The sequence below is a fragment of the Sinocyclocheilus anshuiensis genome, unplaced genomic scaffold (assembly GCF_001515605.1).
Source record: "Sinocyclocheilus anshuiensis isolate Anshui unplaced genomic scaffold, SAMN03320099.WGS_v1.1 scaffold967, whole genome shotgun sequence".
Taxonomy (NCBI): Eukaryota; Metazoa; Chordata; class Actinopteri; order Cypriniformes; family Cyprinidae; genus Sinocyclocheilus; species Sinocyclocheilus anshuiensis.
In genome coordinates, this window is record NW_015542427.1 from 244610 (window position 1) to 268043 (window position 23434).

The 23434-nt window shown below is 38.7% G+C and overlaps 1 protein-coding gene across 2 annotated transcripts in view; it reads right to left on the reverse strand.

Moving 5' to 3' along the window:
• Positions 1–23162, reverse strand: part of LOC107693550 (sodium/potassium-transporting ATPase subunit beta-1-interacting protein 3-like) — a 73529-nt gene extending 50367 nt beyond the window's left edge. The window contains exon 1 of one of the 2 annotated variants that reach the window (XM_016492975.1): positions 22855–23162. In XM_016492975.1, coding sequence (XP_016348461.1) covers positions 22855–22908 — 54 coding nt within the window. In that variant the 5' untranslated portion in view covers positions 22909–23162. The remainder of the gene's footprint in view (positions 1–22854) is intronic. The other variant, XM_016492976.1, reaches the window with a different exon arrangement.
• Between the last annotated feature and the right edge of the window lie 272 nt (positions 23163–23434).

A 23434-nucleotide genomic window follows, 5' to 3' on the forward strand; every position in this document is an offset into this window, starting at 1 on the left:
AACATTTCCAAGGCTTTATCAATGCCTAGAAGCACAATGAAGTCTATTATTAAGAAGTGGAAGGTATTTGGTAAAACACAGACCTTCCCTGGATCAGGACGTTGCTCCAAACTGGATGAAAGAGCCAGAGGAAACTGGTCAGAGACGTGACTAAGAGGCCAACAGCTACTCTGAAGCAGCTGCAGGAATTTCTGACAAAGAGTGGTCCTTGTGTGCATGTGACAACAATATCACAAATTCTCCACAAATGTGGCTTGTTCAGGAGGGGTGGAAGAAAAAAAATCTGCTGCCCTCTGCCAGAAAGTTGTCAATGGGAAGAAGGTTTACCTTCCAACATGACAATTACCCAAAACACACAGCAAACCTAAGCACACAGTGGTTAAAGAAGAAAAAGGTGAATGTCCTTGCATGGCCTAGTCAGAGTAAATAGAGCTGGATAAAACAAAAACTGTGTCCGTCTTCATTTCAGGCTGCAAAGCAACAAAATGTAATTATAGAAATTTTAAATTAGAAATAAAAAAAAGAAATACAAAATGATATACAAAATATTTTTTAAATATAAAAAATAAGAAATGTTATTCATCAAGGGTGGATTAAATTGATCAAAGGGGACATGAAAGACATTTATAATGTTATAAATAATTTTTATTCAGAGAATCTTGAACTTTTGAAAAAAAAAACAAAATGGTTTCCACAACAGTATTAATCAGCACAACTGTTTTCAATATTGATAATAATAAGACATATGACATATTTTTAGAAAAATGTATTTTATTCAGCAATGACGCATTGAATTGATCAGTAAAGATATTTATGTATCCTTCTTTAAACATTTACTTCTTTTTAAGTATTTACTTTGAATTTACTTGAATTTATATTCAAAGAATATTGAAAAAAGTATGATTTCCCCCAAAAAATAGCAAGCAGCACAACTGTTTTCAACACCGATAAGAAGAAGAAATGAATTGTAATGTTATTTTCCATTCCATTATTTTCCAACTTTTTGACATTGTGATCTAACAATCACATATTGCACATATTGCATTTGATGCAGCCCAAATGGATATCAAACGGATTTCATTGTGAAAATAGCAAGAGAAGTATACTATTCCTAATCAAAGCTATACAGGCACACACCACCCTCTGTGTTTCTGAATGATAGTGAGGGTGTGATTTCCGCTACGTGAACCGTGACGGCATCCATCTCTCCATCCTTCCTGACCCACATCAGAGAGATCAGCCAAACCCTAGGGGAGGTCACCTCTTTTTCTGCCCCATTCTTCCTACTGATAAAGAGGTGGCTGTTTTCCATCTTTGATAACAAGCCTGCTGTACAAACATCACTCAGACAGAGATAAAAGCAGAACATCTGAACAATTCACAGTCATTCCATGACCCTCCATTTTTTAAACTTTCCCGAAGCTGGAAATACCCCGTTAAGTCATTTCTACCTCAGTCTCAGGCTGCCTGCCTCAGACCGCATATTGATGCATATTGCACATAAAAATAGCAAGAGCTGGCTGAAATCACCAGCTCCAATCTGATTGGCTGGCTTTACACAACTTGTGGAATTAAGAGCACCAGTGTCAGAAAACAAAAGAAGCTTAGGGGGGAAAAAATGTGAAAACAAAAAAAGAAAAGGGCCCCTGAAATGCGCAGGCAAACAATATTGCTGTATTGAATTTGCAACATCTGCCAACCCATGAACAGAACGTTTTAAAACAAAATGTTTAAAGTTAATGAACTGCAGTTGGTCGCTTTACATGTTGTTCAGACAGTCTCTGTGGTTTTGGATCAAAATAAACTACAGTTTAAAGGGATAGTTCCCCCAAAAATGACAATTCTGTCATTGTTTACTTACCATCAAGATTTTCCAAACCTGTATGAGGTTCTTTCTTTTGTTGAACACAAAAGAAGATATTTTGAAGAAAGTTGGTAACCAAATAGTTGCTGGTCCCAACTGACCATTCGCAAACAGCCGCCCACCCTTAGTTACTGTTACATGCGGTGCCGTAAAGATCGGCTGCCGCCTGACAAAAGCAATGCATTCAGGCTGCAAAGCAACAAAATGTAATTATTTTAAAGGGAGGTGATTCTTTTCTATACCCACCTGTAAATCATATACAATACCGTTCAAAACTTTGGGGTCAGTTTTGAAGAAATTAATACTTTTATACAAGGATGGATTAAATTGATCAAAGGTGACAGTAAAGACTTTTATAATGTTACAAAAGATTTCTATTTCAAATAAATGCTGTTCTTTTGAACTTTCTATTCATCAAAGAATCCTGAAAACAAAATGAATTACAGTTTCCACAACAGTATTAATCAGCACAACTGTTTTCAATATTGATAATAATAAGACATATTTCCTGAGCAGTAAATCAGCATATTAGAATGATTTCTGAAGGATCACGTGACACTGAAAATTCCGCTTTACATCACAGGAATAAGTTACATTTTAAAATATATTAAAACGGAAAACATTTACTTTAAATTGCAATAATATTTTTACTGTATTTTTGATAAAATAAATGCAGCCTTGGTGAAAATAAACTTTTTAAAAATACATTTAAGAACCTGATAATGATTCCAAACTTTTGAATTGTAATGTATATTCCATTATTTTCCATTCCATTATTTTCCAACTTTTTGACATTGTGATCTAACAATCACATATTGCTTTCATTTCATTTGATGCAGCCCAAATGGATATCAAACGGATTTCATTGTGAAAATAGCAAGAGAAGTATACTATTCCTAATCAAAGCTATACAGGCACACACCACCCTCTGTGTTTCTGAATGATAGTGAGGGTGTGATTTCCGCTACGTGAACCGTGACGGCATCCATCTCTCCATCCTTCCTGACCCACATCAGAGAGATCAGCCAAACCCTAGGGGAGGTCACCTCTTTTTCTGCCCCATTCTTCCTACTGATAAAGAGGTGGCTGTTTTCCATCTTTGATAACAATCCTGCTGTACAAACATCACTCAGACCCAGATGAAAGCAGAACATCTGAACAATAGTTTTTCCATGACCTTCCATTTTGCAGTTTTTTAAAACTTTCCCCTAGCTGGAAATCTACTCCATGAAGTCATTTCTACCTTAGTCACAGCCTCAGACCGCACACAGTCCAACTGATGCATATTGCACACAAAAATATTGGCTAGTTTTACACGTGTTGAAGAGTCAGAAAACGAAATAAGCTTAGCACAAAAATGCTTTAAAAAGAGAAAAAGGTCCCTGAATTGTGGGGGGCAACAAAAAAAAAATCCCTGTATTGAATTTGTAACATCTGATACATTTTGTTATGAGTTTCTTTCTTCTGCTGAACACACACACACACACACACACACACACACACACAAATAGATATTTGAAGAATGTTGGTAACCAAACAGTTGCTGGTCCTCATTGACGTCTATAGTATGGAATAAATAGTAAATAAATGGGGACCAGAAACTGGTTACCAACATTCTTCTGTGTTCAGCAGATGAAAGAAACTCACACAGGTTTAAAACAACATGAAGATTAAATGATGACATAATTTTCATTTTTGAATGAACTATCCCTTTAACAACAGTAGAGATTAGCTTTGGTTTTTCATATCACAAATGACAATCAGATGCTTTCAAAAAGCCAGAAGCATCTGAACAGTGAGTACTTCCATTTTAATATTGCTGTTCTGAACTGGATCTGTGGGAATTACTTCAGACGCAAAGAAAAATGACATTTAATTTTTATTTCACAGACTTTGATAACACTGGAAAAAACTATTGTAATACATTTCCTTTGAAGCTAAATGCTACAATAGCATTTATTTTCAAGCCACAGCAAAACTGCAACAGCTGCCAGGATGTTTTTCATCAAAGTGAGTTATAATTAAATCCCTGTGGCGTTCATCATTGTAAAATCCATCATAATTCATCTTTATTTGCAGTAATTAACTGCTCCAATCACAGTCAGCTGTCCGGTTGATAAAGCCGTTAATTAGAACATCACAATGTGCGATTACAGCCTGTACAACATGTCAGCAGCTTTCAGCCAGTGAATTCTGTTCAGACCTGTGAACTCTAAGCCGAAGAACATTAATGACATGCTGGCAAACATCTCTGCACTGAGGAGTTTTGCATACAAAAGACTAACACATACGATCAGCAACAGAAACATAGTGGGGGCTTGTTTATTGCTGTTAGTAAAGCCATCTATCCATGATGTGCATTGCATATACAAACACGTTCTCTCCCTCTCAAGCCCAAACACATGGAGGATTTACACTGTTCAGTGATCTCAGGGTCAGCAGGAAATCAATGAAGAACTGAAAAAGCTGGAATGATAATGGACGTGCATCTGGAGGCCTGGAGATGTCCACAGGCTGTTTAGTTTCACATAACCAGACCTTTGACTATCAGCATAAGGTCTGGTCCACATTGCAGACAAGACCTGTCCATTTATACAGGAAGAGACAATCTGACATGCAAAGGTCCATTCATAGTTATCAAATGATAACTATACTGGCATCCACACCAAGGGACAATAATATTCTGTTTATTATAAGCACACTGCAGTTTTGTCATTTGTTCATTTAAATGCTGAGCTCATTAAAGTCATGTGGATTCTAATTGGCTGGCATGGTTTTTATCATTCATCAGCTGGAAAAAAATCATTCTGAAAGTGATTCCAATTATATTGTTTCTCTGTGTCATTATTGTTATGGTTGTGGTGTGAACTTCACTATTCTCAATTAGAATGATTATTAAAACGTTAGGTTACTTGCGTAACCCCGGTTCTCTGATGACAGAAGTGAGGTATCTCACTATGGGAACACCTCAGGTGTGACCAATTACACCACATCTGTCAGACTGACAGACCAATCGGTGCAGCGATCAGGGAGTCCCTCCTCCCTGGTATATAACACACTGCACCCCGCTGCCACGTCATTCTCCGCATATCTTCTTCACCGTGCAGTCTGCGAGGTGAGATACCTCACTTCTGTTATCAGAGAACCGGGTTTATGCAAGTAACCTAACATTCTCTTTCTAACATCCGTTCGGTATCTCACTATGGGGTTTAGACCACTCCCATACTGCAGATATGCTGTATGAACAGATGCAATGCACAGAGGAAGGTGATGAACAAATGATCATGGCTTTAATGCTCAAGCAAAAATCATGCACTTAATAATATAATACAGTGAACACAAGCACCAAGGTGTTTACTGAACTATAAAAATATGTGTGAATGACCTGAATGAAGTGTATTATTTATCAGGCACCAATCCCACTCAAAGCACTGAATAAGCCAGGGATGACTCCATCACATCCAATCTATAATATCTCACAAATGTGTGTGGGTGACGCCCAGCTCGCCGCAGCACAAATGTCCTGAAAAGAAACTCCTCTGAACAGTGCCCAGGACGTGGCCATACCTCTCGTGGAGTGGGCAAGAAGTCAAGGTAGAGGTAGTAAATTTGCGTCCTTGTAACACATTACCATCAAATCTACCACCCAGTGAGAAAGTCCCTGACATGAAATAGGTCTCCCCTATAATTGTCAGCCCAAGAGACGAAGAGCTGATTACTCCTTCATAACAGTCTCGTCTTCTGCATGTAAACATTCAGAGACTGCAGCTGGCATAAACTGCAAACTGCATACAGGACGGATATACTAACAAAGGGTGTAATTCACTTATCTGCTTTGCTGTAGTGAGAGCGAGGAACAAAGCAGTCTTTAAAGAAAGACACCGCAAATCAATACCCTCTAATGGTTCAAAAGGAGGCTGCGAGAGCGCATCCAGAACCACTGTTAAGTCCCAGGATGGGATCAGGGATTTAGTGACCGGACGCAACCGTCTCGCTCCCCTCATAAATTGACATATCAGGGGGTGCTGGCTTATCGTTCCTGCCCCACATGACATGCTGAAATAGCTGAAAGATAGACCTTTACTGTCGAAAAGGCCCTACCTTTATCCAGTAGTTCTTGCAGGAAGCAGAGAACATCCGATATAGAGCATAAGAACGAAACAATACATCTCTCTTCACACCATCGTTCAAACACTCTCCATTTATGACCACACAGAGAGTGTGTGGAGGCTGCCCTCTCACTCTGAATTGTGTCGATCACATTCAATGGCATTTAAATTCATCCTCTCACGGGCCAAGCCCACAGAGCTGTCTTGTGCCCCGTTCGCCTGAGAAAGAAGGTCTGGAAAGGCCAGGGTTTGTCGCAAAGAAGTGGAATTATCTCTGCTATCCACAATTTTCCTGGCCAACACGGTGCAATCAGAATCAGCTAATGTCTGAATTCCCGTTCTCTCTGTAGTGTTGGCTCAATGAGGCTCAGCGGGAGAAACGCATACAACTATGCGTTTGACCATGGGTGGTCTAGAGAATCCACACCCAACAGTGCATCTTCTCCCACTAGCGAAAAGAACAGAGGACACTGTGCGTTTTCGTGTGATGCGAAGAGATCTATGGCAGCATGTCCGTATCCCTGCCACAACTGAATCACCACCTGCGGGTGAAGTGTCCATTCTCCGTAAAGGGGATTCCCTCTGGACAACAGATCCGCTCCCCTGTGCATTATTTCTGGCATGTGTGTTGCACGTAATGACAGAAACCGAGTGTTGCTCCACTCAATTTGTCTGTGAGCTAGACTGTGAAACTGTCGGGAGCGCACACCCCGTCAGTTTATGTAAGCCACCACCGTTGTGTTGTCTGATCTGACCAACACATGAAATCCCTGAAGGAAATGAACAAAGTGGTTTAAAGCTAGGAACACTGTTAGTAGTTCCAGGTAATTTATGTGTCTTTCCCTTTGAGATAGAGACCACACGCCCCGCACCGTTCTGTTATCGAACACTGCCCCCAGCCCGTAAAGTTACTTATTCGTTGTCACCAACTTTCTTCGAGTGATCGGACCTAACTCAGTCCCTTCCCTGAGGAAAGTGGGGGCTCTCCAGTGATGTAGAGCACTCACACATTCCTCTGAGGTAATCACTCTGCGGCTGAGCCGGTGTCCGATGTGCGAGCTCTGAGTCGCTGTCCAGCGCTGAAATTCTTTCATTCAAGGGGAATTACAGTCACTGTCGAGGTCATCATCCCCAGTAACCTCAGATGCATTCTGAAAGGAACCGATCTCCCTTTCAGAAAAAGAGAAATGCAGCTGTGGAATGACTTGATGCGTTCCTCTGATAAGAACGCTCGATACCACTTTTTCCTTTTCTAAAATGCCTGAGAGACCTGAGAGACAAAGCCACAGCTAACCCCAGCTCCCCCAGATCCTGAATGTCCAGTCATGCAAAACCCTTAACGGGCACATGGTTGGAAAACGGCTTGTTCCAGTGTCTTTTCATCTCCGCCACACATGCCGGGAGAGCTGGGATGAACTGTCAAACCTGCGCTAGGCGTGATGGCAATCTTTTACCATCGTAGAGATCCCTCTCTGCCCCTTGACCCACCTGCTGAGAGGGCCAGTCAGTGGAAAGTTTGGCTGCAGCCCTGCCGCAAACTTCCATCAAGTCTAACTCCACAGTAGGGGAAGAGGGGGGTCCCCACTCTGGTTGCTTGGTGGACACGACGAGTTAGGAGGGAGGATGGCATCCTCCTCCTCTTCATCGTCCTCTAGAAGATGGGGGAATAATTCCTCATCGTCATCCTCCGCTGTCACACCCACAAGGGCATCAACGAAGTACTAGGCTTTTGTGGCTGCTTAGCTGTCTCCTCTCTGGGTTGAGTCTGAGAGGAGAAGCATGGGTCCTGGTTTCCTGCTATTGTCGCCCTGAGTCTCCTTTCACGGGTTTTTACAGGAAAACCAGTACAAATAGAGCAGCCCTCTGGGTTAGATATGGTAGCATGGGCATGCTTACACCCAACATGCTATACATAGAGGATGTGAATCCTTAGTCGAAATCCATAGACCGCACAAGCACATGCGAGGGGATGCATCTTCCCCCCCGTGCTCTCTGCCGTTCTAGCAGCGGCCATAACTCTCTTCACACTCTTCGTTAGGTAAACTCTCACAGTGACGTGTAGGTTTACCTTTCATTTATCAAACAGTGTATAGATAGCTTTGCTGATTATAAGGGGAGTTATTTTAGACTGCTTGAACTCGCTATAAAGTCAGTTACAGTTCCTTGACAATGTAAATGTTCTTTGCTGCTTTCTCTGTATAATTTATTCGCTGTTTAAATAATTTTGGAAGTTTTGGAATAAAATACATTTCTATCAGTTGCAGTTCTGGAGCCACCGTCTCATACTGTACAACACGATATACATTTACATCAAATGTTAACTCAGTTACACTAATGCTGCCTTTGCAGTTTCAACAATGCTATACTAACAAAAATATCGTAAGCAGCAGTCCAAACACAAACTCATTAACTAAAGTTATAAAGTCCTCTGTCTAATTGCACACAATGGGCCTCATTCATGAAACACGAGCAGAACGAATTTTTGTGTAAATCGTTCGTAAAGCCATTCTGACGTAAACTTTCAGATTCATAAAAATGCTCGTATTTTCAAAATGTTAGTTGGTAGGAAAGAAATGTACACCTGCTCCCTACCACGTGTAAATGGTGCGTAAAACGTTCTTCTGTGTTCATTTTGGCAAACTGATGACACTGAATTTGATGCACTTCCATTATAATATTTTACTAGTTCATTTGCTCCGTTTTTTTTCTTGTAGCTGAGAGTTGATAAACTGTCTAGCTTTGGGTAAAACGCAGCGCTTGTCACTGTCACTTTTTACCCAGCCGTCCAATCGATGGAGGAGGGGCGGGACAAATACTACACCGACCAATCATCCTACTTGTACAACAATTGAACAACAATAGAGAAGTTAATATTGCTGGTTACTGCATTTTAATATTCAGTAATATTCTTAAAAATGAGATACTAGTAATACGTTACTGCTGTGGATATTTCAAATTATAGCAACCAAAGCGTCTCTCAGCTAGAAAAACGCTGTGCCACCAAAGCGTCCTCCAGCACCACCAGCTGGTCGTTTTCAGAAGAGCGCCTGACATTTTTTCAGCTGGCTAAAAACGCTTTGGTGGACACACGTTATTGACTATTTATTGTTAGGCATATGGCCTATTAGTGTTTTTTGCATTTATGCAATATACTGGAGCCAAACCTGAGAAAGTAGACCAGAATATTCCACTGCGTTCCTGGACACGCAATTTGCATAGCTGTAATTCATAGGCGGGATTATGCTAATTATGAATGAGCATGCATGAGGGCCCTATTTACGAATGATTGGAATTCATTAACATACACATGTTTAACTATCAAATCTGATGTGTACGAAGTGCTTGTGAATTCGGAGGAGAGTTTTCGGGAAGGTCCGTTTTACGCGCAAATTACTCAGAATTTACTCCTATATTTACGAATGTTTCATGAATGAGGCCCATTGAAATTAACTTGTAGAATGTTCTAGAATTAGCTGATTTTAAATAAGCACATTTAGAAAGCAGCAGAAATCATTTTTGAGTCTTTCAATACTTTTTTTTCAGCCGTTTAACAATACAGAGGGATAAATCTGCACGGATTTGAATATTCTTATTTATCATCATCATCACTTCACCTAACTGCACGCCCCTCCTCCTTGTTTTACATATTAAAACCATATCCCTCACAATAGCTTGATTTCTGCTGCATAATTTTGGGGGGTTGCCATAGGAACCACTCCACTGGACAGCTCATTGAAGGTGCTTATATGGAGAGAGAGTACTCTGATCTCTGCATTCAGATTTATAATTGGTCCTTCAACAATGAAGGTGAGACAAGGAGGAGCGCAAAGTCAGCACACTCCACCCTCTGTCCCTCTCTAAGCACCCAGCACATATGATAAATCACACTCTACAATCAATAATTCACACATGCTCCAGGAGGGGGAGGAGGTCAAAGAGACAATTAGAGGCAGACTCAGATAAAGAGAGGAGCATGTGGAGAGACAACAGTGATTAGGTGATCTCCTTTACATTTGAACGGTAAGTGTTTGTTCGTTTGTTTTTTTATTTTTTGGTATTTAGTATTCTAGCATAACCACTCAACAACTCTGTCTCTCAATATCTCCATTCTGAAGAACTTTCTACAGTTTAAAAACCCACGTGAGTCATTTCCTCTTGAAACAGGAAGTTTGGGCAGGGCATATCAAAGGGCACACCTTATTTAAAGTAGCCAGTGGGGTTTCGTTCATCACAGCCGTTCACCATTGGTGCACCAGAAATCACATACTGTCTGAGGAGCTACTACATTTGATGAGGAACAAACTTTGCTATATGAAGTCTTCGTGTTCTGCACGTCTCTGTGAGAATGAGCGCCACAGTTTCATCTAATAAACATACTCAAGCATGCATGATTTTCATGTTTTTTTCAGTGTCTGCTGTACCACTATGACGACATGAACTTCATCTCCAGAGAGTCATTTCACCAGCATTTCACCGTTTGATGAAAACACACAGAAACTCAAAGGTCACAGAAACTCTACAAAATAAAAAAATTGGTTTTACTTTAAGAAATTATGAAATATTATTTTAATACACTAGAAAGTAACTCAATGTAATAATAAATTGTATTATTATTATTAAAACATTATTTAAGGAATCACACAATATCACAATTTTTAAATGGTAAACCTCAATTGTGAAAAAAAAAAAATTTTTTAAAGATTAAATAAATGTAAGTTTTGTGCATTCATTTGATCACCATTTTTGATATTAAACAAATGATTAATCATAAAACACAGAATCCAGTAAAAATTATAACAAATAACTCAGAATTTCTGAAAACATAAAACATTATACTATTATTGTTAAAATTATTATGAATTCAATTGATTAGACATAATGGTTTAATAGTTGTTTGACTGATAAAACTTAATCAAACCACTAAAAAGTAATCCAAAAAAATATTTAAAAAAAGAAAAACACAGAATTTGGGGGGAAAAGAACTGAATTTGGAAAACAATTGGAGCTGAATTTGGGGGAATTTGAATTTCATAGGACCCTAGTAGTATGAATGAATTCAGGAGGTACTATATCCACCATGTTGGCTTTGTCATGTGACCTACGCTTCGCTGGTAAAGTGTCCATTGGATGCACACTTCAGAATCTAAGTGATACAGCTATACTTTTCCCCTACTGTTTTATTTGTGTAAATGTTTTTTTTAAGGTAACATCACCAGTTTTGGGCTCGTTACTCCAAAAATGTAATTTATTACTCGTTACTAATTACTACTTTCAAAATAGGGCTGCACGATAAATCAGAGTTCGATAAACTGACGAGCTGCGCAAAACCACGTTCATATTCGCGCGATTTTTTGCGCAGCTTGTCAGTGAACAACGGCTCTGTGTAGTTAATGCTGCTCAATGTGAAAGCACGCACGTGATGGAGATTTACCACTGATTACAGAACCGGCTTTCTGACAAGATGCGCATTAAATATCGCATGCGATTTATCGTGCAGCCCTATTTCAAAAGTAATATTATTACTTAACTTAGTACTATCTGGCAACAGTAATTAGTTACACTACTAGTTACATTACTTTTCCTTCAAGCCCCACAGAAGTTGTAATTGTGTATCTTCCCCATAAAATTCTTCTAAAATGTTACTAACAATATATTTCTGCCTCATAATTTGACCAAAATCTACATTGGATCGCAGTCAGAAGTTTTTACAAACACTCAATGATAGTGACTTTTAAGTAAAAGTAGTAATTGTCATGTGTAGCTTGAAGCTAATTGTAGCTATAATTGCTCTGTTACCCAAATATGATTATGTTTCATGAAGTATTTTATCAGAAGAAATCACATAAGTTCATAAGATTTTTAATTATAGTAATATATAATTTATATGGGGAGCAGGGGGATGTGGGTGTGCAAGCCATGTAATGTCAGAGTAAAGTAATGCCACAACTTACACATCTGTGTTCAGATCAGCTTTTCTCCTGACAAAATCAGTGTAATGGCAATATTTCCATCTCCTGAATGTAAGCTTTTCCATATTCCAAGCTTTCCTGATGCACTGGTGACTTTCATGTTCCTGTGCGAGTGGTGAAAATTATGAATATAAATCTAGGAATTATTGGATTTCAAATCAGTAGCGGTTGAGACATCAGTAGTAACGTGCTGTTTTATGGATGGTAACTGTAATATTATTACTGAAAACTTATTAGTAATTAGTTACACTACTAGTTACATTACTTTTCCTTCAAGCCCCACAGAAGTTGTAATTGTGTATCTTCCCCATAAAATTCTTCTAAAATGTTACTAACAATATATTTCTGCCTCATAATTTGACCAAAATCTACATTGGATCGCAGTCAGAAGTTTTTACAAACACTCAATGATAGTGACTTTTAAGTAAAAGTAGTAATTGTCATGTGTAGCTTGAAGCTAATTGTAGCTATAATTGCTCTGTTACCCAAATATGATTATGTTTCATGAAGTATTTTATCAGAAGAAATCACATAAGTTCATAAGATTTTTAATTATAGTAATATATAATTTATATGGGGAGCAGGGGGATGTGGGTGTGCAAGCCATGTAATGTCAGAGTAAAGTAATGCCACAACTTACACATCTGTGTTCAGATCAGCTTTTCTCCTGACAAAATCAGTGTAATGGCAATATTTCCATCTCCTGAATGTAAGCTTTTCCATATTCCAAGCTTTCCTGATGCACTGGTGACTTTCATGTTCCTGTGCGAGTGGTGAAAATTATGAATATAAATCTAGGAATTATTGGATTTCAAATCAGTAGCGGTTGAGACATCAGTAGTAACGTGCTGTTTTATGGATGGTAACTGTAATATTATTACTGAAAACTTATTAGTAATTAGTTACACTACTAGTTACTGCAAAAAGTAATATTACAGTAACTAGTTACTGCCCAACACTGAACATCACTGATACTCATGATTGACAGATTACACTTGAGTTTGCTGCTAATGCTGCTAAGCTAACTGCTTGATTTTCTAATAGTGACGAATACATCTTGCACACAATGTATTGTGTGAAATTGTGAAATAGATGTAACTCTCCCCCTGTATGCTCTTTTTCTCTGTCTCCTTCACTTCTTTAGAGTATCATATGATCAGTCACCTTTCCCCTCAGAGCTATTGATCAGCATCTGGGTGAATGACTGGCCTGCTGTTGCACTCAATACAGGGGCTTCAGTTTTTCAGAGCGCGGTCAATATTCATACTCAAGGCATCAATCGACCCTATTCAGGAACATCTTGTTGTGGACTCAGCACACAGGTGGTCTAAATCAGTTGTCATGGCTGAGTAATGATCCAAAAAGACCAAATGCACCACTTAGCTAAGCCTGCTAGCTTAGCCACAATGCATTATTCACAAAGTTAACCTGATTCATCTATTCGAAATAGATACTTTATATCGCTGATATCAGCAGCTGTGCATGTGAATGGCCTTTCGTTTGTACTTCAGTGTTTTATACTAGGTGTCAACAGGCCATAAGATGCTCTCGCACTTCCATTTAGCCCGTTCTTGTCCTGAAGATGCTGTTTGTTGGCATTACAATCAATGTCAATGTTCTCAGAGACTACACTCTTGTTTGTCAACTGGCCAATCTTCACAGTCAGAAGCCTGACACAATCAGCTTGCCACAGTCTGATGGGACGTCAAGATTGAGAGAGAGAGAGAGAGAGAGAAAAACAGAGCACTTCTCCTCCAGCTTAAGTTGCTACACAAAGCATTTAATCTGTAACTCAACACTGATGCTCACAATGGGAGATCAGGATGTCGGTAAAAGTAGATGGAGGTCAGAGGCCGTGTAGATCAGTTGGTTGTTTGCTTGCTGGTGGGATGTGGATAAAGTAGTGATTCATATGCAATGACAGTGTTGACTGTGCGTGAATAAGCACAGATATGGAAATCCACATCTATTTTAGCATTATTGAGAATTTCTGGGATATGAGCAAAACATCACATCTAACTCCTCCATTTCCATTCATTCATTTTGATGCAGATGTTTTTATCCAGAGCAACTTACAGTGCATTCAATTTCATATATTTAGTTATATATGAACTATGATATGATTCAGTGTTTCAACTCAGTCCCTTAAAAGCTTACATAGTAAGGATGCTGCATTAAGCCAAAAGTATTCTTTAGTTTTGACACAAACACTTAGCATGCACGTACAGCCAAATGCATAGCCTTTCCAAATACACTCCATTTACAAAGGTGCTTGGCACATTAGAATGTTTCATCTTTGTCTTGTGTCTGTGCCATATCAGTCCAGAATTTATCACAATAAAACGTCTTTGTATTTGTTTAAACTATACAGTTGCATCTCCAGTAGTTTGTTGTTGTTGTTTTGTCTCTTCAGTTTCTTTTTTGACAGTGAAACAATAGCTTGCACCTGTGTTTCCACTTTGTAGACCAACTAATTAAAACCAATCAAAAAAATTGGGCTGCGCATGCACAGTACGTGTGTACTATGCTAATGACGTACTTTACATCATACGCACTGTAAGTATACCCTAGAGCAGTGGTTCTCAATTCCAGTCCTCGCGTACCACCGCTCTGCACATTTTGTATGCATCTTTTATCACTTCAGACGTTTGTTCTATTCGACCGTAAGTGCCCTGGTGTGTTAAATAAAAGAGACATACAAAAAATGCAGAACGGTGGTATGTGAGGACTGGAATTGAGAACCATTGCCCTAGAGTATGTGCAAAGTATGCTTTGGGTTTTAAAAGGCAGGTCCCTATAGGAAATCCGCTAGATTGTTGAATAGAGCTAACTTTAATAACCCTGGTACTATGACGAAATTCTTTTGGTCTAGATCTGCTGCAGTCCTTCTCTCTGCTGGATCCCTCATCAGGCATGTTCTCCATCAACCCGCACCAGGCCTTCCTGAGTTACGAAGAAGCATTAAGTGGGAATGTGCTTGTGTGTGTGTGTGTGTGTGTGTGTGTGTGTGTGTGTGTGTTTCTGTCTTTGTGTTTCCGTCTTTTTCTGCCGTCTCATTCTGATTCATTCCACTAATTATCCTTAATAAAAGCCTGAGTGCATTAATGAAAAGTTGTTAATTCAGAGTACACAGACTGTGTATGAGTGAGAGAGAAAAGAGGGGGTGGCGTCCTTTGTAAATATTCATCTGCTTGTCTGGCTGGGGGATGCACATTGGGTGTTGGGCTGAATCATATGCAAATCAGCTGATAAACAGTGCTGCACATCCCTGCCTTCATTTGTCTGGGAGACAGCGGCTGCCGTTAGGTCTCGTAAAACTGCTGGGCGTATCTATCTCCCCTAGCTGTCGTGAAATAGCCAACAGGGGCAAATGAACCTTTACAGGAGGCCAAAAGGTTCCATCAACATAACCAGTGAACCCCTGTAGCCCCGTAATGACACCTCACGAGCAAATTAAACCACAAATTACCCCATCCTCACGTTTTCCCTGTCCTCCCGTGAGGGTCTTTGACTTTGTGGAGTCAGCTGGTACATGTTTCTGTGGCTTCTTGTATCCATAGCGAGCGCTGTTTGTTTAAATAATCTGGCTCTCAGTGGGGAGTTAAGAGTAAAAACACATGACATTTCAACTTTACTTCTTCTTACAGATGGACCAAGAGGAAAGGCATGTTGACTGGACCTGTATTAAGCATGTGTGTACATTAAAGGACCATTTCAGTCTGGGTTCAATACAAGTTAAGCTCTTGTGACAGAATCAGTGACATACTGTCGATTACCTCAGAAAATCATTTAATCTCATCAGTCAGTTTATAATTGCATTTACAGCAATGCACTTATATAGTAAGGCTATATAAGGCAAGGCTCCTTACCAGAAAAAAAGTTAAAATACACAGTTTTAACAATATAACTATAAGCAGATTTGATAACTAAGAAATTGTTCCATTTTGTAAATAATATAAATTCTAGAACCGAATGACATTCCAATGGAACACCGTACTGTAATACTTATATAAACATGAAATACTAATACATATTTCCTGCAATATTTTCAAGGGAGTCGCAACACTCAACACAGATGGTGAACACCAGAGCAATTCTCTAACACATGACTCTTAAGGCCATGACACACCAAGCCAACAGTCGCTCAGTGTCGGGCCGTCATTAGCTGTGTCCCAATTCAGAGGCTGCATCCTTCAAAGGATTTTTTATGTACATAAGTGGACCAAGGTTGATCTGGAAGCATTCTTTTTTTTTTTTTTTTCATCCCTAGCCACAAGACTTAAACATTGTTTGTGCTGATCTGTGCAAAGTTATACTCAGTCTTTCAACTCCTATCATGACCATCCATGTAAGCCAGTCAAACCTATAACTTTTGCGTGATAAATGCAAGTCAGTGTTGGGGAAAGTTACTTTTAAAAGTAATGCATTACAATATTGCATTACTCCATAAAAAAGTAACTAATTGAGCTACTTAGTTCCTTTTTATGGAAAGTAATGAATTGCGTTACTTTTGTGTTACTTTTTGTCACCCAAGAGACCTGTCAGTGAATAAATGCAAAGCAAAGCATTACTTATTTGAAAAAGTAACTCAGATATTGTATTGTAAACTTAAAAAGTAATGCATTACTTTTGAAAAAAAGGAATCTGATTACATAATTCACATTACTTGTAATGCGTTACCCCAACACTGATGAATGCATATCAGAAAAGAACTCACGTAGGAAAAATCCATCTAAAAAGAATTACTATGAAAACACATACAGTAACCAGAAGTTATCTACCAAGAACAGTAGTGGCACCACTAAAGATAATTTAGAAGAATATAAGTGTTTTAACAACAAAAAAAAACTATATTTTTGGTTTTAAACCTCTCCGCAATGCCTTGTCCCATATACTTTAAATGTAGGTTCATTCATGTAAACAGTTTTTAGACAAATCAAGATTATAATGGCATCAATATAGGTTTTCGAATGGAGAACATTCCTTTAATCTGTATGTAAAGAGGTCACAGAGGTCATGTATGGTATCTAGGGATGCACCGATACCGATACCGATACTGGTATCCGTATCGGGCCCAATACTGAGCTCCTGTACTCGTACCCGTACTCGTTAAAATGCCCCGATACCAAACGCCGATACCACACAGCATGTGTTAAGTGCCATATTCAGACAATGAAACACCGACAACAGACAGCAGAATGGAGTTATTAGAGATTAAGGATGTCTACGAAGTATATGTATGCAATGAATATAATGTTAAACATTCAGTATTAACGCCTGTATAGCTGATGTGCGCGAGCTGATAAACAAAGCACGCTGAGTGGATTGAGCGAGCGGCGGCGCAGATGTGCGAGCTTGTCGAGTGAATATATCTTTCTCACAGACATCACTGGAAAGTGTGTAGTTCGGTCGGATACGTCAAAAACAAGTAAAACAATGCACAAGTTACTTAGGATAGCAAAATAAAGTAAACTGACAAATTATACCATAAAAAAAAAATTCTTCATACAGTGGACTACCAGTAAAACTGATACAAATTTGGGACCAAAAATTATTCAGACCGAGTCTGGGAATAAACTGAAGTTGAGGTTTGCATGAAGCTGGATGACAGCATGCCCAGGAGACTACAGGCTGTCATTGAGGCTAAGGGTTGCCCGACTAAGTATTGATAGTTGTGTAAATACTGTCATACTAACAGCTGTCTAATTTTTGGTTGATTGTAATCTATTACATACCTTTCTATCAGAGTTATCTAACATTATCAAGCTAAATTTGTTCTGACACAGTTAAACTCTGAGTTCTTGTCATATTTTATTACCATGTTCTAAACTAATCGGGCGAGTACTGGAAAAAGTGATATCGGTGCATCCCTAATGGTATCTATTCAACATTCAGGCCTAGATTTGACGACGCGTGTGTCTGTTTACGGGTCAGAAGTCAGAGAGTATCCTCCTCCTGACCTCATTACCATATCTCTCCACAAGCCTCTCAGCCATAAAGAGGTCAAAGCCACTGCCATTTATTACCCACAGTCCATCAGTCACTTTCTCTATTCAGGGTTTGTCAAACACACACCATTAAGTGTGTCTTTTTTCTCTAGTCAACAGTGTGTACAACACCGCAAGCACAACTCTCTTTCTCTGACTCATTAGTCCTCCTTTTCTGGCTCACTTCAAAGTGTCTCGCGATTTCTGTCCTAGTTTGTTTCGTCTCTTAAGGAAAGAGATACTTTAGAGGAAATGTATTGCATGAGGCAGAGTTTTGTGTATGTGCGTGTATTTTCAGGCATAATCTCCACCTCTAACGTACTTAAAGGATTACTTCACACAAAAATGAAATTTACTCACACTCATGTCATTCCAAATCCACAACTTACTTTCCTCAATGTAAAAAAATGTTTTTTCCAAAGAAATAAAGCGAAAGGGAAAAAACAGCATAATAGTAGTACACACGATAAATAAGATGATAAAATGCTTGGCCGTTCTTCAAAATTCCTCCTTTTGTGTTCAATGGAAGAAAGTGAGTCATACGGGTTTAGAACAAGAGTTTCATTCTTTGGTGAATTATTCCTTCAAGTCAAAGATAAAAATTCAAGCTGCTTGTTAACAAAAGAAAGAATTTTTAATCAAGAAAACCTCATTATTAGGCTTTGCCTGGATACAGATTAAATTCCTCCCAGGTTAACCATGAATCCCTGCACAGCCCTATCATGTGAGAGAAGTGGTAATGAGAGATGGTTCATGGAGGAGAACGTCTCAGAATTACAATAAACTTGATGACTGTCCAATTAATTCCAAACATAGGGATTTCCAAGTCAATGTCTGTAAGAAAAAGCCAGATTAACTCACCACCAGGGAGACTTTAAACCAGCTGCTGACAGTTTCATGTGCTTTTAAACAAACTCCTCGTCTATTACTGCTAGAACAGAGAAATGGAGGAGGAGGAACCAAACCAGATGTTCCTCAAGAGCTACAAAGGGTCAAGTTCAAAATGGTTTCCATGTGTGTGTCTACCTGTGTTCTCATGCTCCTCTCCTTCCCTTATCCAGCACAAACAGGTGTGTACAGCTCTCACCAATGACATCGCACCAATGAAATCATCTCCAGTGTGTGGAATTGAGAAATGAGGAGCCATTCAACAAAAAGTCCTTAGCTAAACTTGTACATGAACACTTTTTTGCCATGATGCTAGGGCATTGCTAGGTTTTCTGGGTAGTTTGCTTATTGGACTCACTCTCAAGTCTATATGATATTCTGGTTAGGGATCTGGTTCTGGACAGAAATGTAAAAGGAAAGAAAGTAGCGACAGATCTTTCCTTCCGTATTGTGACTATCTCAAAAGGTGTTCATTCGATTTTGAGATGTGGGAGTTGCACTCAAAAGTAAATGCACTCTTGCAGTTTATTGTGAATGGTCAGGGTTTAAGGTAAATGATTGAAAGTCTAGCATACATCACCAAAGAGAAGAATGTTGTTTCACCAGAAGATTGAGCTTTCATTTTTATTAAAAATTACAAGGTAAAAAAAAAATAATAATAAAACTTTATTTAAAAAAAAAAAAAAAAAATAGTATACATAGATAAATCATTCACAGTAAGATTGTCATGAATTAACAAAATACTTTAAAACTGCTAAAACTGATATAAACAATTGACTATTTTCTCTAATCCAAGCAAAAATAACACACTAAAAAGTCAATAATTTTAAATGCCACAAATGAATTCAGGCATCACATTATAAATGCACAGCATAAAATATATATATTAATTTGGAGATTTTTTAAAGATTACATTTAACAGTGTTAAATTAAATTACTATGTTTTTAAAGGTTAACTTTAAGCTAGATTATTACATGGACATTACTTAAATATAAAAATTGGCATTAACCGATTATATTAATATTGATTTATTAAAAAAGCTATAACATTGTCCAATAACCAATATATCACCGACGTATCCCTAATTTTGGTCTCCAGATAAAACTCATGTGCTTCCTTCAGTGAAAATCTATGAAATTTTTCATCCGTTTTATAGTCCGCTGTCACGGTGCACACACACGAGGAACGAGGAGACGCTGGAGAATACTTTACCAAGATTTTATTTACAGGAACCAAGGGAGCCAGGCAAAATTCATCTGATCACTTGACAGTAATACCACAAATCTCCTCAACAAGCCACAGCGAGGAATGAATTACGAGTTTATTACTTTCTTCAAATCTCTAACCTTATGTATGAGCAAGAGTAATAGAGAAGTTTGTCTTCAAGCACCACTAATAAATAACAGCATCAATCCACCAGCCATCCAAGTAAATGACTAATATTCCCAGTTAGCCTAAGAGAGTTCTGTGACATCTTTCCACTGAGAACAGCAGTAACTGCAGACCCGTTGGGGAAACTCTGTGACATCAAGATAATAAGATCTCATAGCAAGACAGAGAGCAGAACTACATCAAAGCGCAGGAATGTTTTCCCTGAGGTGCCTAAAATGAAAGGAAGATGGACCCCGTCAAGCTCAGCAAGGGCCGAAGTTCTGACAGTAGCCGAGTGTGTGTGACGTGCAAACATGCATGTGGGCTGAGGTGTATTACACGTCTGTCTTTAGGGGGCAGCAGGTGTCAGCGTTTTTTTAATGCCCCTGTCAGAGAGGATTTCGGGAAGAATGGACAGCATTACACAAGCACTGCCACGGGTACCAGAAATAAAAGAGGTGGCTACGGTGTCAACGGCAGTTAAATTTGAATAACATGCAATCAGTCCCCAGCAGCTGTTTACCAGTGTAGGCGTACAACGCCTGTTTACATTGCCGTGGGATCAGTTTAGTTGTTGAGACTGAGATTGCGATGGGTGAGGTTGACTGAAACAATGTAAAAAGCAGCTGCAAGACTTTCCACATGGAAATGAGGACACCAGCAACTCACTGCAGAATGATGATGGCAGAGTTCGAAGCCAATATAGCATTTCACTGACAATTGTGACAAACAACTTCTACGAACACTTAAGCTAGGATAGAGTATCCAATGAACCAAAGCGAGCTGCAATAAAGATTAAGCGACAATTACAGTATAATAGCTTCTTGGAGAGATGAAACATCTCTCTCTTTGACAGGAACATGGGTAGATCTAACTAATGACTAACCACTGAAAGCTCCTGCCAACTCTATCTGGAGTGTAAACAGATCAATTTAGTGCTGAGGGGCATGCCGTGGGGGTCTGTGGAGTCCTCGCTACACACTTTCACATACTAAACTATTGTTCAAAAGCATGTAAACACAGTATCCTCTGTGTCAACACAGTCAGATATTAATGGAAACTTCATCATGAAGGTCATCTTTATCAGTTCAAGGATGCAAAGTCTGTACGTTTTGGAGGGTTTTTTTATGGAATACTAATTATCTGAAACTATGGTAGTGGCCGATCTTTTCTTCTGTATTATGATGTACATTTGAGTGAAACAGACTATCAAAAAAAAAATGTAGACCAGGACTTGTTTTAATCCATCGATTGATGATTGGATGGAGGCAGATATGAATGCGAGCCTGCAGTCGATTGTAAGAAAGTTTAAGTGGAATAAATGATTGGAGAAGTCCAGAATACGTCAGAGAGATGTCTGTCGTTTCAATGGAAGATTGGGTTTTGACATTTTGATTAAAATTATGAGGTAAATAAAAAAATGAAGCATTCATAATCAGTGTTGGGGAAAGTTACTTTTAAAAGTAATGCATTACAATATTTCGTTACTCCATAAAAAAGTAACTAATTACGTTACTTAGTTACTTTTTATGGAAAGTAATGCGTTACGTTACTTTTGCGTAACTTTTTAAATCTGGACAGGGCTTGCTTGTTTGTTTTAAAAATAAAAAAGTTATATTTTTGGCAAATATAAAAGCCTTTTCACACCAAAAGTGAAATGAATAAGCCTCAGGCTGAAGGGAAAGTAATTTACGTCCGTACAGTAGAATGCAGAAGAAGAAATTTCAACACACTTCAGCAGTAAAAAAAGAACTCGCATTACTTGTAATGCGTTACCCCCAACACTGTTCATAATAAGATCTATAACATGTGTATAGAAAATAAATTGGGCGAATTTTCATTTCATGCCGACTTAAGTATGGTGCATATATTTTGATGTCACAAACATGACATGTTGACTCTGTCACTCAAATTGTAAAGATATGGTTTTAGATAATTTAACGAACAATCCAGAAAAACAAATGGCTTCTGCATTTAATTCATGTTTGATGTGGAAAATATGGTTATATTGTCAATACTGTCATCTGATTTTCTTGTCTAATGGTTTGTGTCAAGTCAACAAATGGAGTTGAAAATCATTTTTTATTTTAAATAATAGAGTTTTTATAATAATAATAATAATTATGTACAATTTAACATTTGAATATTTAATGGTATAATATTGTTTTACTACACTTTTGATATTACATGTCAAAATCTGACAGTGTTGACGGCAAGAAAAAAAACATTTTGTGAGAAAAAAAAAAACCTGTTTAACAGATTAAACAAAATCAATTCCTTGGCATATGAAGTTGTTTTAAGCCCTGTATTCTGTGTTGTCCCAGTGAAAAATCTAACAGTATGAGAAAAGTTCATCTGGGTTGACTGAAGTAGTGCAAAAGCAAAAGCAAAAGCATTAAACTGCCCATAAAAGTATTTTACGACTCTGGGTTATTTTATGGAGGGGCCAACTTCTTAAACACATGTTAAACCTTAACTCAGATCAAGACAAAAGAGTTCAAGCACACACAATGTTTAAACAATGTACTCACTGTGTATCCAGTGCAACAGCATCATAACAACAACAAAGCAAAAGGCAGCGTATTATAAACTAAACAGCTCACATACATGTTGAGCAGTCATAATTATCGGTGTGAAATGCACATTTATCAGAAAACAAACTCACCAACTGAAACGTGCACAGAAATATAAGGGTGCACCGTCCGCTGCAGCAGCCCATTGTGTTAAAGCTTGATAATGAGATCCTTATTATATGAGTCTATCGACAGAAAGTCCTATACAAACACAGAGAAGCGCGTCAGTCTCTGTCCGACACAGAGCGGCTCCGTTCCCATTGTTTCCAACGGCGCTTCAGTGAAACACTCGCGGCAGTGTGAAGCTGATCTCGGGCTGCGAGCGTCGCGGGAGGAGCGTGTGAGACTCGGGAGTGAGAGACTGAGTGAAGTGCGAAAAAAGAGGGAGAAGAAGAAAAAGAAGAACAAGGAGGTAGACGGGGCAAGAGGGAGGGGCGGGGGTAGCAGGCAGAGGGGTGTATGTAAATCACAATGGCTTGTTCTCCCATATACACGGACACAGGCTGCGTGAATAAACCATGGTGCGTGTGCTGTCCATTCGAACCCAAGAAAAAGCGGAAAAATTACCCAAGAGACACAGCATTCCTGAAAATAGAAACTTAAACCAAGCAAGGGCTGGTTGTCTGGTTTAATCTGGTTTCACAGACTGGCCAGTCAGCTGCTTGGCCAACT